This window comes from Hemitrygon akajei, chromosome 2 (genome assembly GCF_048418815.1).
Source record: "Hemitrygon akajei chromosome 2, sHemAka1.3, whole genome shotgun sequence".
NCBI lineage: Eukaryota > Metazoa > Chordata > Chondrichthyes > Myliobatiformes > Dasyatidae > Hemitrygon > Hemitrygon akajei.
The window spans coordinates 79,291,152-79,309,407 of NC_133125.1; the positions used below are offsets into that span (position 1 = coordinate 79,291,152).

General features: G+C 41.6%; 1 protein-coding gene across 2 annotated transcripts in view; it reads left to right on the plus strand.

Annotated features, from left to right (window-relative positions):
• The window catches only part of LOC140714284 (contactin-associated protein-like 5), a 1,700,882-nt gene that overhangs the window by 1,064,651 nt on the left and 617,975 nt on the right, over positions 1-18,256 (plus strand). For both annotated transcript variants that reach the window (XM_073025370.1, XM_073025379.1), the window contains one exon: positions 14,844-14,971. In XM_073025370.1, the coding sequence (XP_072881471.1) occupies positions 14,844-14,971 (128 nt within the window). The remainder of the gene's footprint in view (positions 1-14,843; positions 14,972-18,256) is intronic.

Sequence of the window (18,256 nt, forward strand, 5' to 3'; positions counted from 1 at the left end):
CATGCTTTAAGCTTTTTGTTACTTTCAATTATTTCTGGATGCTAAATAGGGCAACTCACACAAGAACTCCAATAAGTAGTGAAGCTGCATATTCTGCTATTTTTCCCCGCACCTCCATTCCTGAAATTATATATGAGCAGCAAATCTAGCGGCATTTAGGAACATTGGAAGTTTGTTGAGATAATGTTTGATGAGTTGGTGAATGTCAAAGTTAGGCACTACATCAAATTCACTGGAAGAATATATTGCAAAATAATTAAGTGGTCAGTTTCTATTATAACTATATACTCAGTGGCCACTTTTGGGTCCCCCTGTACCAATGAGTGTATGTCCGTGGTCTTCTGCTGCTGTAGCCCATCTGCTTCAACGTTTGATATGTTGTGTACTCAAATATTCTCTTCTGCGCACCACTGTTGTAATGCAAGGTTATTTGAGTTACTGTCACCTGCTTGCCTGTTTGAATGGCAGTCTGGCCATTCTCCTCTGAATTCTCTCATTATCAAGGTGTCTTCACCCATAGAGTTATCACTCATGGGATGTTTAATTGTTTTTCACACAATTCTAGAGACTTGCGCGTGAAAATACCAGGAGATCAGCAGTTTTCAAACCATCCCATTTGACATCAACAACCCTTCGAGGTCAAAGTCACTAGATCATATTTCTTCCACATTTGGTCTGAATAACAATTGAACCCCTTGACCATGTCTGTGTGCATTTGTGCATTGAGCTGCTGTCATATGTTTGGTTGTTTAGATATTTCCATTAATGAGCAGGGGAACAAGTGTAACTAATAAAGTATAGACATAACAGTTATAATGTGGGGATTTGCCATGAGAAGAGAGGTTTCGTAGCCCAAAAGTGCATTGAGACCTATAAATGCACCATTCAGAGTGTAGTTGAAGCAAATTCAAAAATTACATTTGAGTGGAAATTAAGTAGGGAGAAAGAGATGTAAGGATGTGTAGATCAGTGGGCTGAATTCAAATAGAAGAGGCTTATGTAATACCAATATTTTACCAAATTGCAGCTTAATTATAATTTCTGTATATAGTCAATGAGGTAGAAGATGATTTTAGCATTTAATGTCACAGTGAATTTTAGTGAGTGGTTATTTTAGTGTTTTAATGGATTTAATATGACAAGTAATGTTCTTAACATTTTACTAACTTGCATTTGATTAACACTCAATTTATATGGATGCCAATTTAAATGTTCATTGATTAAAGTAATGTTTTAAAAGTGATGTTGTAAAATGATGCCTGTTTCAGATGAGTTGCCCTCTTCCTGTTGAGGAGCTGTGTATCCCTGGAGTGAGACTTGAGTGCAGATTTCTAGGCTGTTTTCTAGTGCTGTATATCTACCTTCTTTGACTTGTAGAAGCCTTTTACGACTTAATACGATAAGGTAGCAAGTTGACTGGCATCTGGGATCAGCCATGATGGAATGGTGGTGCAGACTAGATGGGCTGAGTAGCCTAATTCTGCGCCTATGTCTTATGGTCTAATGGTCTTACTCTGCATTAGTGGAAGACTGAAGGGTATCCTCTTGAATCCTGACAAAATAAAAAAAAAAATGAATATACTGTAAATGCCTGTCTATGACTGTGGACATCATTATAATGATATGGCCAAAGTCACAGACTGGTATTTGTCTTGCTTTACATTTGAATTACTGTACAGTGTATCTGGTCATATTTCCCATGAGACAGAAGATAAGACAGTATAGCACAGGACTGATGCTTGACCAAATTAATTAAACCAAAACCTATTAAACTACTCCTTTCTGCCTACAGATTCATCTATTCCTTGCAAATTCATGTGCCTGTCTACGAGCCTCCTAAACACCTTTATTGTAATTGCTCCACTAGCACCCTTAGCAGTACATTGCAGTCACTCACTACTCTCTGTGAAAAAAAACAAACTAGTCTCACAGATCTTTCTTGAACTAACCTCCTCTCACATTAAATGTATGCCCTCTAGTATTGTAGCAATTTGCTTCCATTTGGACTAATCTTCTTACCATAGGTCAAAACATTAAGCGTCCTATATGGGACCAACACCTGGGTGTGGTATGTACAACTCAAAATGCATCACAAACATTATGTCTCAAAGAATGAATCTCTGTGTGTGGATCTGACTGACAAAACTGTAGGGTTAATCCAAAAAGCTGGGTAAGTCAGAGATCTAGTCAACAGGGTTATTGGAGTGACAAAAATATTATGTAGATTGTATTACTAAGTATGGTTGAAGAACACTAGCGTGTTTGCTATGAAACCAGAATGAGGCACTGTTTAATCTATTATTTTATCTATTTACAAAAAGGCATTGCACTAGCATTCCTTTTATCCTCCATAATGAATGGAGAATATATGACTGCAACAGTTTCAGTCATGTAACAACACACACAAAATGCTGGTGGAACACAGCAGGTCAGGCAGCATCTATAAGGAGAAGCACTGTCGACGTTTTGAGCTGAGACCCTCCGTCAGGACTGTGAGTCTTCATGAGTCCTGACGAAGGGTCTCGGCCTGAAACGTCGACAGCGCTTCTCCCTATAGATGCTGCCTGACCTGCTGTGTTCCACCAGCATTTTGTGTGTGTTGTTTGAATTTCCAGCATCTGCAGATTTCCTTGTGTTTGTTCTTTAGTTTCAGTCATGTTTCTAGTTTCAATATTTAAATGCTTCATTAATTTCCCCCTTTATGTCATTATTTAAGATTATCGAAGTACAAAATATGATAAAAAAAAACAAACTGCTGAGTGAACTCTTCAGGGTGCATCTGTAGAGGGAATTAAACAGTCAGTGTTTTAGATCAAGACCCCTTATTTGCCGTCTGACCCATTGATATTCCAGTATTTGGAGACATTTGAGTCTAAATAAAATGATAAATATTGAAAGATCTGAAATATACAGGAATACTGAAATTATTCAATAGGACAGGCAGCAAAATTGGAGAGAAAAAGATTTCAAGTTGATAATCTTTTATCAATGATTTGGATTTATGACCTTTATATATTCAGTATGGTCAAGACATACTCCTTCACTAGAAAATATTCTGATGCCCTATTGTACAACATAGATAAATGTGATTAGCAATTTAAGCCTTGTATTGCATTTTTATTGACATCAAACCATCAGTTAGAATGAATACCAATTTCAGATAGCCAATACCACCAGTAGCAATATCTCTTCTTACTACAGAAACTTAGTGCAGTAATTAGCACAGCCCAGGTGCCATGGGTTCAACCCTGTCTGAGTTGCTATCTGGGTAGAGCTTCCATGTTCTTCCAGTGACTCTGTGGTTTCCACCAGGTGCTTTGATTACCCTTGCATCCCATCGAAGTACGACTGTGATGATTAGCCGTTATAATGTATCTGGATGCCAGGAGAATTGAGGCCAGTTAATCAGCCTGTGAGAGGTAGTAGACAGACAGTGAAAAAATGGGGGCACTGAATTGGTGGTGTTACGTACTCATGACACGTGACAGTGGTACCCTTGTCACGTGATTGGGGTTGAAGCTATACTGGACTTGAGGTAATGGTCTTGTGATGGTGGAGTGATGTCATTTTCCCGCCAGTAGAGGTCATGTGACAGGTTTTTTTTACAGGGTATAAAAGGAGGACCCCTCCCTGTGAGGAGGGGCAGTTCATGGCTGGATTTGCCATGTTGACTTCATGCCACTGCGTGATTTAATGTGATGACGCAGTTTAGTTGAAAGATGAAGTTTTATCTAATGCCTAAAGTTTAAAAGGTCATTGCCAGCAGTTTCTTTACAATACTGCTAGTGGAGAGTGAATATCAGAGTTCGGAAGTTAAAGATTGAGGAGAATCGATTTTCGACGGTGGATTGGGTTCGACCTTGTGTGATCTTCATTCGGAAGGATTTCGTTGACTATTCTTGTGTTAATCCCTGGGTTGACCAGAAAGGATTTGAGAATAGTGTGGAAGGAAAGGTCAGTGCCTTTAAACCGTTACGTTTCATAAAATTCTATGTGGGAAGAGTTCGACGTCGGGGATCGAAGGACAACGACGTGGAAGAGAATTTAAATCGCCTTAAAAAGTCTCTCCTTTTAAATGGACTGAGCATTTTGAACTTTTGGCAACATCGCTTTATTAACTGTTTGAGCTGCATCGCTTTAAGAACTGTTTAAGCTGCCGCACAGCAGCTGATTTCCGGTTACGTTAGTGTTTGTTTACTTTTGGGGGGGTTTGTTTTCAGTGTTTAATAAACGTGTTATTTGTTATAAAAACCCTTGCCTAACTCATATATATTTATTGTTGCCTGAATACGTAACAGTGGGAATGACCTGAATGATCTGAATTGATAGACTAAACAACCACCTTCTATGCCATAAGGAAATGCAAGTAAAATGCAAATTAAATATCAGAAACACAACAGTGAAGAATGGTGCTTTGGGACCTTGCCTATCCAACTTTGTGGTCTGGCCTTCTTATCATTTGTCTTGTTGTAATTTCAACAGTATTCCTCCAATATTGCAGAGAGGCATCAGGTCAGTTTATGTGTTCTCATTTCTGGGGCAGCATTTATTCCAAAGGCTTTCTACCTCAGCCAAAAGCATGGTGCCATCTTCCCATAACTGATTCCCTGAGCCTGTGGAAATTACATATCTCTAGCAATCTAATAACAGTCGTGTAGTGATTCAGACAATGCTGTTACAGCACCAGCATGGTTCAATTACCACTGCTGTCTGTGAGGAGTTTACACCATCTCCCTGGGCCAGTGTAGGCTTCCTCCGGATCCACAAAAACGAGCTGATTAGAATCCTATTTGTTCACATAATTGTAATTGGGCAGTGCGGGCCCATTGACCTGGAAGAGCCTGTTACTGTGCTTAAGTCTCTAAATAGCTAAATCTCTAATAGTATCAGAAACCAAAGAAAAAAGTTGATAAGTGATTATTTATCCAAAAGATGGATTATACATTGAGGTCAGAATTGTAAAATAACCTTTTGTTCATGCAGGAGAGTGTATTGGAAAGAGTATGACTGTTCCAATTGTCCTTTCTCCCTTGAAATGTATCGACTAACAGATATGTTCTTACTAATTTAGGTAATAAGTTTATCATTCATTTTACAAGTCTTTTCAGGTTATGAAATTTCCCTTAACAAAACATGTTTTTCCCTGGAATTCACCCTTTCTTGTGAATCGAAGAATCAGCATGTTAAAATTTGCCTTAATTCATACAGAAGCTTGGGAGGAAACTCACCAGTTACAAGATTTCACTAATCTTTTAAAAGCAGGCTGGATGGAAAATATAAATCATTTTGCATTTTGATTTCATATCGACAGTCTTAAATCGGTAACACAAGAAATTCTACAGTTGCTGTAAATCCAAGGCATCACACACAACTATCCCCCTCAGTTCAGTCCTTTCCAACCTACACCTGTGACATTTCACGTGATCTCAATCTCCTCAACAACTTTCAATTCCCTGACCTTGACCCCCACATTTTCCCCATGAATGTCCAGTCCCTATATAATCTCCCATTGAGAAGGCCTTAAAGCTCTCCACTTCTTTCTCAACGAAAGAACTAACCAGTTCTCCTCCACCACCACCCTCCTCCGTTTGGCAAAAGAATTTCTACTTTGGCTCCTCCCACTTTCTCCAGACTCAAAAGGTAGCCATGGACCCCAGCTACACCAGCATTTTGGTTGGCTACAGCAAACAGTCCATGATCTAAGCCTTCCCTGGTAATGCTCCCCAACTCTTTCTCTTTCTTTGCTACATTGATGACTGCATTGTTGCTGCTTCATACACCCATGCCGAGCTCATCAATTTCGTCTGACTTCCACCCTGCCCTTAAATTCACTTGTTCCATTTCTGATACCTCCCTCCTTTTTCTAGATCTCTCTGTCTCCATCCCTGGAGACAAACTTTATAACAGCATCTCTTTTTTAAACCTACTGATTTCCACGGTTATCTTGACTATATCTCTTCCCATGCTGTCTCCTTTCAAAATGCTATTCTCCTTGCTCTTCTTCTTTGTCTCCACCACATCTGTTCCCAGGATGAGGTTTTCCTTTCCAGGACAACAGAGGTGTTCTTCTTCTTCAAAAAATGGGTTTCCTTTCCTTCACCATTGAGGATGTCCTTTCCTACATTTCCTTCATTCCCTAGACATACATGCTCACCCAATCTTCTTGCTCCCTTTACAGGTATAGAGTTCCTCTTGTTCTAACCTGCCACTCCATGACCCTCCACAACCAACATGTCATTCTCCACAACTTCTGCCATCTCAACTTTGTTTTATCCCCCCCCTAGTTCAGTCCCTTCCTACCTACATCTGTGACACCTCAGATGTTCTGGATCTTTACAATGATTTCAGGTTCCCTGGCCTCCATCATCTTACTTTCACTATGGATGTCCAGTCCCTGCACACTTTCATCCCCCACCTCTCCATTTCCTTCTGGATACCAGGCCAAACTAGTTCCCCTCCACCACTGCTCTCCTCCACCTAGTGGAACTAGCCCTCACTCTTCGTAATTTCTCCTTTGGCTCCTCCCATTTCCTTCAAACAAAGGGTGTAGCCATGGTCATTTGCATGGGTTCCAGCCATGCCTGCTTTTTGTTGGCTATGTAGACCAGTCTACATGGTGACTCACGTCTTAATAAGCTGGTAAGGAAGGTGGGCTCTGTCGTGGGCAAAGTACTGGAGAGTTTAACATCGGTAGCTGAGCGAAGGGCGCTGAGTAGGCTACGGTCAATTATGGATAACTCTGAACATCCTCTACATAGCACCATCCAGAGACAGAGAAGCAGTTTCAGCGACAGGTTACTATCGATGCAATGCTCCTCAGACAGGATGAAGAGGTCAATACTCCCCAATGCCATTAGGCTTTACAATTCTACCGCCAGGACTTAAGAACTTTTTAAAAGCTATTATTAATGCTTTTTGAGATAGTGATTTAGATGCATATCATATTTTTTTACTGAGTTAAGTATTGTATGTAATTAGTTTTGCTACAACAAGTGTATGGGACATTGGAAAAATAGTTGAATTTCCCCATGGGGATGAATAAAGTATCTATCTATCTATCTATCTATCTATCTATCTATCAGTCTATGTTCCATGCCTGCACTAGTGACTGTCCTGCTACATCGACAACTGCATTGGTGCTGTTTCCTGCACCCATGATGAACTTGTCAACTTCATCAACTTTGCCTTCAACTTCTACCCTACCCTCAAATTTTCCTGATCCATTTCTGATACCTCCTTCCCCTTTCTCATTCTCTCTGTCTCTATTTCTGGAGACAGCTTATCTGCTGATATCTATTTCAAACCCACAGACTCTCACAGCTACCTGGAATATACCTCTCCCACTCTGTTACTTGTTGAAATGCCATCCCCTCTCTCATTTCCTCTATCTCCATGGCATCTGCTCTCAGGATGAGGCTTTGCATTCCAGAATGAAGGAGATGTTGTCCTCCTTCAAAGAAAGTGGCTTCCCTTCCTCCACCATCAATACTGCCCTCAACTGCATCTCTTCCATTTTGTGCCCGTCTGCTGTCACCCCATCCTCCCACCCCTTACCAGGATGGGGTACCTCTTGACCTCACTTACCACCTCACCCACATCCACATCCAGCAGATAATTCTCCACAACTTCTGCCAATTCCAAAATGATCCCACCACCAAGCACATCTACCCCCCTTCAACCAAATTCTACTCTCTGCAGGGATCACTCCCTATGCGACTCCCTTGTTCATTCATCCCTCCCCACTGATCTACCACCCCCCCCCACCCCCGGTTTGGCCTCCTATATATCGATGAGACTCGACGTAGATTGGGAGGCCATTTCACTGAACACCTACGCTCCATCCGACTGAAAAAGCAGGATCTCCCAGTGGCCAGCCATTTTAATTCCACTTCCCATTCCGATATGTCCATCCATGGCCTCTGTCACTGTAGTGATGAAGCCACACTTAGGGTGGAGGAACAACACCTTATATACCGGCTGGGTAGCCTCCAACCTGATGGCATGAACATTGACTTCTCTAACTTCCGTTAATGCCCCTCCTCCCCTTCTTACCCCATCCCTGATATATTTAGTTTTTTTCCCCCACCTCTTTTTTTTCTCTCTCTGCCATTACTCTGCCTGTTCTCCATCTCCCTCCTGTGCTCGCTCCCCCTTTCTTTCTCCCTAGGCCTCCGGTCCCATGATCCTATCCGTTCTCCAGTTCTGTATCCCTTTTGCCAATCACCTTTCCAGCTCTTAGCTTCACCCCACCCCCTCCGGTCTTCTATATCATTTCGGATTTCTCCCTCCCCCTCCTACTTTCAAATCTCTTACTATCTTTCCTTTCAGTTAGACTTCATGAAGGGTCTCAGCCCAAAGTGTCGACTGTGCTTCTTTCTATAGATGCTGCCTGGCCTGCTGTGTTCCACCAGCATTTTGTGTGTGTTACCTTATGTTCTGTCTGGGCAGTTTCCAACCTGAGGGCATGAACTTCTGGTAATACCCCCCCACCCCTTTCACCATTCCCCCTCTCCTTTTCCCCCTCTCACCTTATCTCCTTGCCCACCCTTCGACGCCTCTGGTGCTCCTCCCTCCCCTTTTCTTTCTTCCATGGTCTTCTGTACTCTTCTATTAAACCGCCCCTTCTTTGGCCCTGCATCTTTTTCACTAATCAGCCTTCCTGCTTTTTACTTCTTCCCTCCCCCATCACCTCAGAATCAGAATGAGATTTATTATCACCAGCATGTGACGTGAAATTTGTTAACTTAACAGCAGCAGTTCAATGCAATACATAATCTAGCAGAGAAAAATAAATAAATAAAAATTAAAAATAAATAAACAAGTAAATCAATTACGTATATTGAATAGATTTTTTTTTAAACGTGCAAAAACAGAAATACTGTATATTTTTTTAAAAGTGAGGTAGTGTCCTAAGATTGACTGTCCATTTAGGAATCGGATGGCAGAGGGGAAGAAGCTGTTCCTGAATCACTGAGTGTGTACCTTTAGGTTTCTGAACCTCCTACCTGATGGTAACAGTGAGAGAAGGGCATGCCCTGGGTGCTAGACATCCTTAATAATGAACGCTGCCTTTCTGAGACTCTGCTCCCTAAAGATGTCCTGGGTATTTTGTAGGCTAGTACCCAAGATGGAGCTGACAACCCTCTGCACCTTCTTTCCAATCTGTGCAGTAGCCTGTCCATACCAGACAGTGATGCAGCCTGTCAGAATGCTCTGCACGGTACATCTACAGAAGTTTTTGAGTGTATTTGTTGACATGACAAATCTCTTCAAACTCCTAATGAAGTATAGCTGCTGTCTTGCCATCTTTATAACTGCAACAATATGTTGGGACCAGGTTAGATCCTTAGAGATCTTGACACCCAGGAACTTGAAACTGCTCAATCTGTCCACTCCTGATCCCTCTATGAGGATTGGTATATGTTCCTCTGGAAATCCACAATCAGCTCTTTCGTCTTACTGATGTTGACTGCCAGGTTGTTGCTGCAGCACCATTCCATTAGTTAATACTCTTGTACGTCCTCTCGTTTCCATCTGATATTCTGCCAAGAATGGAACCTTGTGTTTCTCTCTCCTGTCACCCCTCCCCCCACCTTTCAAATCTACTCCTCAGCTTCTTTTTTCCAGTCCTGCTGAAGGGTCTCAGCCCAAAACATCAAGTGTATTCTTTTCCTAGATACTGCCTGGCCTGCTGAGTTCCTCTAGCATTTTGTGTGTGTTGCTTGGATTTCCAGCATCTGCAGATTTTCTCTTGTTTGTGATTGGATCACACTCCATTATCAGCTGATAGATTAGTACCCAATAAGATTATCCCTCTTGTGTTTTTTGATCTTGTTACTGGAGATTCAGTGTCAGTCGACCCTACCACTTCCATCTGGCCCACGCCTTCATTAAGTGGTCCAACACCACTTGCCTTCATTGGGATCTTTCTCCTCCTTACTGCTACCTTCAGGTTTAGGACTGCGAATCTTACAGGTTCTGTGGGTGTAGTTTAGTGATGACTTATTTTCTATGGTTCCAGCTTGGATTTAACCTACTGGTTCCTTCTTGTCCTCTTGGTACCTTGGCTCTTATATTGGTGTTTGGTGAACCAGGATAACGAAAATGAAAATTGGCCTTCATCAGTCGTGGGATTGAGTTTAAGAGCCGAGAGGTAATGTTGCAGCTATATAGGACCCTGTTCAGACCCCACTTGGAGTACTGTGCTCAGTTCTGGTTGCCTCACTACAGGAAGGATGTGGAAACCATAGAAAGGGTGCAGAGGAGATTTACAATGATGTTGCCTGGATTGGGGAGCATGCCTTATGAGAACAGGTTGAGTGAGCTTGGCCTTTTCTCCTTGGAGCGACGGAGACTGAGAGGTGACCTGATAAAGGTGTACAAGATAATGAGAGGCATTGATCATGTGGATAGTCAAAGGCCCCAGGACAGAAATGGCTAGCATGAAAGGGCATAATTTTAAGGTACTTGGAAGTAGGTACAGAGGAGATGTCAGGGGTAAGTTTTTTATGCAGAGAGAGGTGAGTGCGTGGAATAGGCTGCCTGTGGCAGTTGTGGAGGCGGAAGCAATAGGGTCTTTTAAGAGACTCCTAGATGGCTACATGGAGCTTAGAAAAATAGAGGGCTATGGGTAAAGCCTAGGTAGTTCTAAGGTAGGAACATGTTCTGCACAGCATTGTGTGCCAAAGGTCCTGTGCTGTAGGTTTTGTATGTTTCTATGTGTGTCACTTTGGTTCAGATGCGGGCAGTGGGACTATTGTCCATTTTGTGTTTCTTGATCCATTTACCAGAGATTCAGTGTCATTCGACCCTGCCATGATCTCCCCTATATCTTCATTAACCTGGTCCAACACTACTTGCCTTTATTAACCTGGTGTGTGCTGGATTGCCTCCAAATCCCTTACGTACATCATTGAAGAGCAAGGAAACTTACCAATCATTAGTTAGTTATTAATCATTCGTTGACATAGATACAAAAATAATATTTTAATTATCAAACAATAATTTCAGTTATATTGTCACCTTGGGCCTTGGAGGTGACATAGGATTGGAAGAGGTAGAATTGTTCTGTGTAGAGTTAAGAAACTGCAAGGCTAAAAAAGACCCTTATGGGAGTTAAATACAAACCCCCAAACAGTAGCCAGGATGTGGGATATAAATATCAATGGAAAATTGAAAAGCCATGTTATGAGGGCAATCACGAGGAAATCTGCAGATGCTGGAAATTCAAGCAACACACACAAAATGCTGGTGGAACGCAGCAGGCCAGGCAGCATCTATAGGGAGAAGCACTGTCGATGTTTCAGGCCGAGACCCTTCCTCAGGACTGATGAAGGGTCTCGGCCCAAAACGTTGACAGCGCTTCTCCCTATAGATGCTGCCTGGCCTGCTGCGTTCCACCAGCATTTTGTATGTGTTGTTAAGAGGGCAACGTTATGATAGTCATGGGTGATTCCAATATGTCGATAGATTGAGAAAATCAAGTTGGTGCTGGATTCCAAGAGAGGGAATTCGTAGAGCATCTACAATTTGGCTTTTTTAGAGCAGCTTTCTGTTGAGCTGATTAGGGGAAGGCAATTCTGGATTCGGTATTGTGTAAAGAACCAGATTTGATTAAGGAGCTTATGATAAAGGAACTCTTGGAAGACAGTAATTATCACATGATAGAACTCCCCTGCAATTTGAGAAAGAAAACTTGAAGTCAGGTGTATCATTATTAAAGTGGGGTAAAGGAAATTACAGAGGCATGAGAGATGAGCTAGCCAAAGTTTATCGGAATGGGACACGAGCAAAGATGATGGCAGACCAGCAATGGTTGTAGTTTCTGAGGGCAATTCAGAAGGCGTAGTATAGATACATCCCAGAGATGAAGTAGTATTCTAAAGGCACGATAACACAGCCATGGCTGATAAGGGGGAAGTCAAATATAGCAAAAAAAAACTCAAGGAAGGACATAGAATATAGTAAAAATAACTGTGAAGTTGGAGGATTGGAAAGTTTTTAAAGCTTATAAGAACTGACAGAGGGTGACTAATAATAGGCATAAGGAGACAAAAGATGTAATATGAAGGTAAGCAAGTGAATAATATCGAAGAGGTTACCAGAAGTATTTTTCAGATATATAAATGGTAAAAGAGAAGCAAGAGTGGATCTTAGGCTGCTGGAACATGGTGCTGGATATGTACTAATGGGAGAAAAAGAAATGACAGATGAACTGAGTAAGTATTTTTTGTTGGTATTCACTGTGGAAGATACTAGCAGTATGTCGGAAATGTGAGAGTGTCAGGGGGCAGTCGTGAGTGTAGTTGCTATTACTAAGGAGAAGCATATTGGGAAGATGAAAGGTCTGAAGGTAGTTAAGTCATGTGGACCAGATGGACACACCACAGGGTTCTGAAGGAGGTAGCTGAAGAGATTGTGGAGGCATTAGTAATTATCTTTCTAGAATCACTAGATTCTGGAATGGTTCCACATGACTGGGAAATTGCACATGTCTCTCTGCTCTTCAGGAAGGGAGGAAGGCAGAGGAAAATAAATTATAGGCCAGTTAGCCTGCTCTTAGTAGTTGGAAAGATGTTGGAGTTGCTTGTTGAGGATGAGGTTTCAGGGTAGTTGGAGGAGCATGATAAAGTAGGCTGAAGTCAGCATAGTTTCCTCTGGGGAAATTTTACCTGACAAACCTGTTGGAAATCTTTGATGAAATAACAGACATGATAGACAAAGGAGAGTTAGTGGATGTTGTTTTCTTGGATTTCAGAAGGTCTTTCACAATGTGCTGCAATTAGGTTGCTTAACAATATGGTATTACAGTAAACATCCCAGCATGGATAAAAGATTGGCTGACTAGCATGAGGCAAAGTGTTGGAATAATGTGGGCCTGTTTTTTTTCACTTTATATGTCAACAATATGGATAAAGGAATTTGTGGCCATGTTTGCAGGTGATACAAAGATACTTGCAGGGGCAGGTAGTGTTGAGAAAGCAGGAACTTAGACAGATTCTAAATGCCAAAGAAGTTGCAAATAAAATATAGTGTAGAGAAGTGTATAGACATGCACTTTGGTAGAAGGAGTAAAGGCATAGACTCTTTCTAATTGGGGAGAAAATCAAAAAACAGAGATGCAAAAGGAATTGCAGGATTCACTAAAGATTAACTTAAAGGTTGAGTCAGTGACAAGGAATTCAAATGCATTGTTAGTATTAATTTTGAGGGCACTAGAATATCACAGCAAGGATGTGATGCTAAGGCTTTATAAAGCATTGCTCAGACCGTACATTGAGTTTTGTGAGCAGTTTTGGGCCCTATATCTAAGAAAAAGTGTGCTAGTATTGGAGAGCAACTGGGAAGGTTCACAAAAATAATTCTGGAAATGAAATGGTTAACATATGAGGAGTGGTTTTTTTTTCTGGGCCTGTACTTGCTGGTGCTCAGAAGAATGAGGGGGAATCTCATTGAAACCTATTGAATATCGAAAGGCCTAGACAGAGTGGATGTGGTGAGGATATTTCCTATAGCGGAGGACTCTAGTACCAGAAGCTACAGCCTCAAAATAGAGGGGCATCCATTTAGAAAAGAGTTAAGAAGGAATTTCTTTGGCCAGAAGGTGGTGAATCTGAGGACTCAATTGTCATAGATGGCTGTGAAGGCCAAGTCATTGAGTATATTTGAAGCAGAGCTTTATAGGTTCTTGGTTAGTCAGGGCATCAAAGATTGCATGGTGAAGACAGGAGAATGGGGCTAAGAGGGATACTAAAGCAGCCATGATGGAATGGCGGAGCATACACATTAGGCTGAGTGGCCTAATTCTGCTCCTATACCTTATGGTCTTATGTTCTTTTATACAATCTTCTTAATCTTCCATTTTTGGGTCATGTTGTTACATTTTTATGCATCATAAAATAGTCTGATGACTATTTACAAAAGATTGAGAAAAAAGACATGACATCAAATTTTGCAATTTATAAACCAATAGATTATTTTAATATCAAGTCCTATTTAATCATTTTGAATTGGTCAATTGCATGCCACAGTCCAGGTTTGGAAAGATAACCGATACCTGTGAATTATGGGAAATATCTATATTTTCCATAAATCTTCTTTTGAGGAAACCTTGAGTGAGCTGGGACCTTCCTCCTTAGAAAGACGGAGATGAGAGGAAATTTGATAGAGTTGTAGAAGATTATGAGAAGCATTGATAGAGTGGACAGACAACAACTTTGTCGTAGGGTGGCAACAGCCAATACCAGAGGACATGCATTTATGGTGAGTGGAGAAAAAATTAGGAGGAAGGCTTTTTTACATAGGGCATAGTGGGTGCTTGGAATACACTGCTGGCAGTGGTGGTAGAGGCTGATACAATTGGGACATTTAAGAGACTCAGGCACATGGCTGTAAGAAAACGTGAAGGTTTTGGGCTACGTTTGAGGGAAGGGACAATTGATTCTGGAGTATTTAAAGATGTAATAGATGGATTATGGAGTAGGTTTATGTGAGTAATCACAGCATTGTTGGCCAACATGCTCTACTGTGCTATACTGTTCTATGTTCTATATTCTTCCTTTTCCAGGTAATAAACACTACTGTGTTTAGATTGGCTGCATTCTAAGCAGTAGCAAAGTTTAGAGGGGAGGTAGAAGCAGGTGTCCCAGGAAAAACTGGACAATTCTAATACCCATTCAGTGACGACATGCACTTTAGTTTGTTTTCTAACATGCAGCCAATATGTTGGTATTAATCACTAGAAAGTCTACCTCAAATTTCACAACCAAGTTATTGATACTATTACATTTTCATTTAAGTTTCAATTATTCTAGTTACAGGTCTAATGCTCTATTTATTGGCAGGACTAATGAAACAGGACTCCTTTCCTACAAAGACCATTTGCCTGTAACACAGATTATTGTTGGGGATACAAACAGAACACACTCAGAAGCGGCCTACAAACTTGGACCACTTCGTTGTTATGGTGACAGTAAGTGTCAAAATCTTTTCATGGGTTTGGATCTGTGGGCATATACCATGAAGGCAAAGCCTTCCATTTATTTCTCGTTTGCTTAACAATAGGAAATGAACTCAAATTTAGATTAATTTATTTATCTCATGTGTATTAAACATACAGTGAAATGCTTTATTTGCATAAGCAACCAACAAAGCCTAAGAATATGTTGGGAGACACCACAGATTCCAGAGCAACATAACATGTTCACAATGTTCAGCAGGACAACACAAGCAACCACAGTAACAACAGTAACGAAACAAAGCAATAACAGCAAAACAAAAGCCTTTCCCACCCTCTCACCCACTCACTCATACACACAACAGGCCTCCAGTCCCATGATAGAGTGCCCTTGGGCCTCCAGTTCCTGGCTCCAGACTTTCAGACTCAGGCATTGGGCCTCCAACCTCTTGTCCCTGGCCAACCCAGGGGTTTCGACCTTCAAACCTCGAACTCTGGACTCAGATGATACAAGGGACTACAGATGCTAGAATCTGGAAAGTAAGAATGAGCTGCTGGAGGAACTCGCAGGGGCATCAGGCAACATCTGTAGAAGGAACTGGACTGTCAACATTTTGTTTCAAGAGAAGGGTAACAACTTGAAACATCAACTCTGTTTCTTCCCACAAATGTTGTCTGACCTATTGAGTTCCTCCAGCATCTTGTTTATCTTTGCTTCAGAAAGTGGGCATCTTAAAAAAAATACAATAAGTACATCATGCAATTCTCAGCTTCAAAGCTGCTTGGTAATGTTGTCTTCTATTATCTAAACTTGCTACATAGAAAATAATGGATACTCTGTTAATTACAGGATAATGATCCAATCACATTGGTGTATCCAATCATATAGTAGACAAGCTCCTTTACTTACAGGTCTACAACTCAACAGCAGGAACATTGTTTTTTCTGACATCCTGTAAACTCACCCTCTGTCACTTTGTCTCTCCTCCTGATCTATCCAGTTATCCAGTGCTCATCTCAGTCCAATTGCCTGTTTTCTTTCTCCTTCTCCACCCACTCCATCACCTATCATTGTCACACTTCCCTTGTTCCCATGGCTTCCTCTCCTTTCAGATTCAATAATCTTTAGCCATTTGTTGCTTCCACTTATCACCACCCAGCCTCTAGTGCTTCCCTTGGCTGTTCATCCCTCCCCACTGATCTCGCTCTTGACACTAAACCCTGCAAGTGGGCCTTCACCTCCTCCCTCACCATCATTCAGGGCCTCAAACAGTCATTCCAGGTGAGACAATACTTCACCTGTGAATGTGCTGGGGTGGTCTATTGCATCCAGTGCTCCTGATGCAACCTCCTCTACATTGGAAGACCTGTTGTAATTGGGGGACCACTTCCAATTCTCATTCCCATTTCAACTTGTCGGTCCATGGCCTCTTCTTGTGCCAAAATGAGACTACCCTCAGGCTGGAGGAGGAACACTTTATCTGAGCAGCCTCCAACCTGATGGTATGAATATCAATTTCTCCTTCTGGTTAAAAAAAAAGCTCCCCTCCCCTTTTCTTCTGTTTCCCATTCTGAACTCTTACCTCTTCTCACCTGCCTATCACCTGCCCCTGGGCTCCCTTATCAGATTCCTTGCTCTTCAGACCTGTATCTTTCTTACCCACTTGGCTTCACCTATCATCTTCTCACTATCCTTCTTTCCCTTCCCTCCCCCAATTTTTTATCTTGTCATCTTCCCCCTTCCTTTCCACTCATGAAGAAGGGTTTCAGCTAGAAACAGCGACTGTTTATTAGTTTCCATAGATGCTGTCTGACCTGCTGAGTTTCAGAATTTCCAGCATCAGCAAACTCTCTTGTGTTTCTATTACTTCAATTTCCTTCTCTCCCATCTGCCTATCTGCCTCCTCACCTGGATCTACTTATCACCGGCCAGCAGTTGCTTCACCACTTCCTTCAACCTATTTATACTGGCTACCTCCCCTCTATCTTTCAGTTTTGATGGAGGGCCTTGGCTCAATATGTCAACTGTCCACTTTGTTCAATAGATGCTGCCTGACTCACTGAATACCTTCAGCATTTTGTATGTTGTTGCAGATTCTGCAATGCCTGTGTCTACATTTTGCTCCATTACATAGTTTTATTATCTTACAGGGGTATGGAGGGCTATGGTTCGGGTACAGGCTGATAGGATTAGTCCTGCATAGAGGAGTGGGCCGATAGGTTGATTTTTGTGCCTCAGTGTACTATGATTCTGTGAAGCTCAGTGGTGCTCAAAAATGAGATCATATGCAAGTTGGAAATGATATTGTAGCCTTGAGTGAATTGATTCTATTCCTGTAACAAAAAAAATCATTGGGCCACTTGAGCTGATGTTTGGTTCCCCCCATCCATTAAAAAAATTAGACAACAATAGGATTAAAATTCTTCAAAGATATTTGCTAACCTTGATCTGCTCATCCTCAGAGCCTCCTGTAGAGTGCTTGGTGGATCACATGATCCAGGTAGCAACCTCAGCAGGATCCCTCAATGCACAATAGTATGGGCTAAATTTTGCTCCTCTGTCCTGATGTCTTATATGAAATGTAATACACATTCCATGCCTTTTCTCTTGGAAAGCGATCATGTAGAGGTCTTAAAAATGTAATTTTGAGACATCTTTGTGGGGCTAGTAAATTTGGGGAACTGCTCTCCTAATATTCACCAAATTTTAGATGCAAGTTGACATACTCCAAACTGCCATATAACCATATAACAATTACAGCACGGAAACAGGCCATCTTGGCCCTTTTAGTCTGTGTCGAGCGCTTACTCTCACCTAGTCCCACCTACTTGCACTCAGCCCTTAACCCTCTATTCCTTTCCTATCCATATTCTATCCAATTTTTTTTTAAATGACAAAATTGAACCTCCCTCTACCACTTCTCCCAGAAGCTCGTAAGCTCGTTCCACACAGCTACCACTCTCTGAGTAAAGATGTTCCCCCTCGTGTTACCCCTAAACTTTTGCCCCTTAACTCTCAACTCACATCCTCTTGTTTGAATCTCCTCTACTCTCAATGGAAAAAGCCTATCCACGTTAACTCTATCTATCCCCCTCAAAAAAAAGTTTATCTCAGTAACTAGGCATGTGGCTGAAAAAGTATTCGAAGTTTGGAAATTTATTCGAAAATAGCTCCTGAAGTTTCCACATAGAGACATAGAGCACTATAGCACAAAAACAGGCCCTTTGGCCCATCTAGTCCATGCCAAACTATTTTTCTGCCTAGTCTTATCCACCTGCACTGGGTCCATAGCCCTCCCA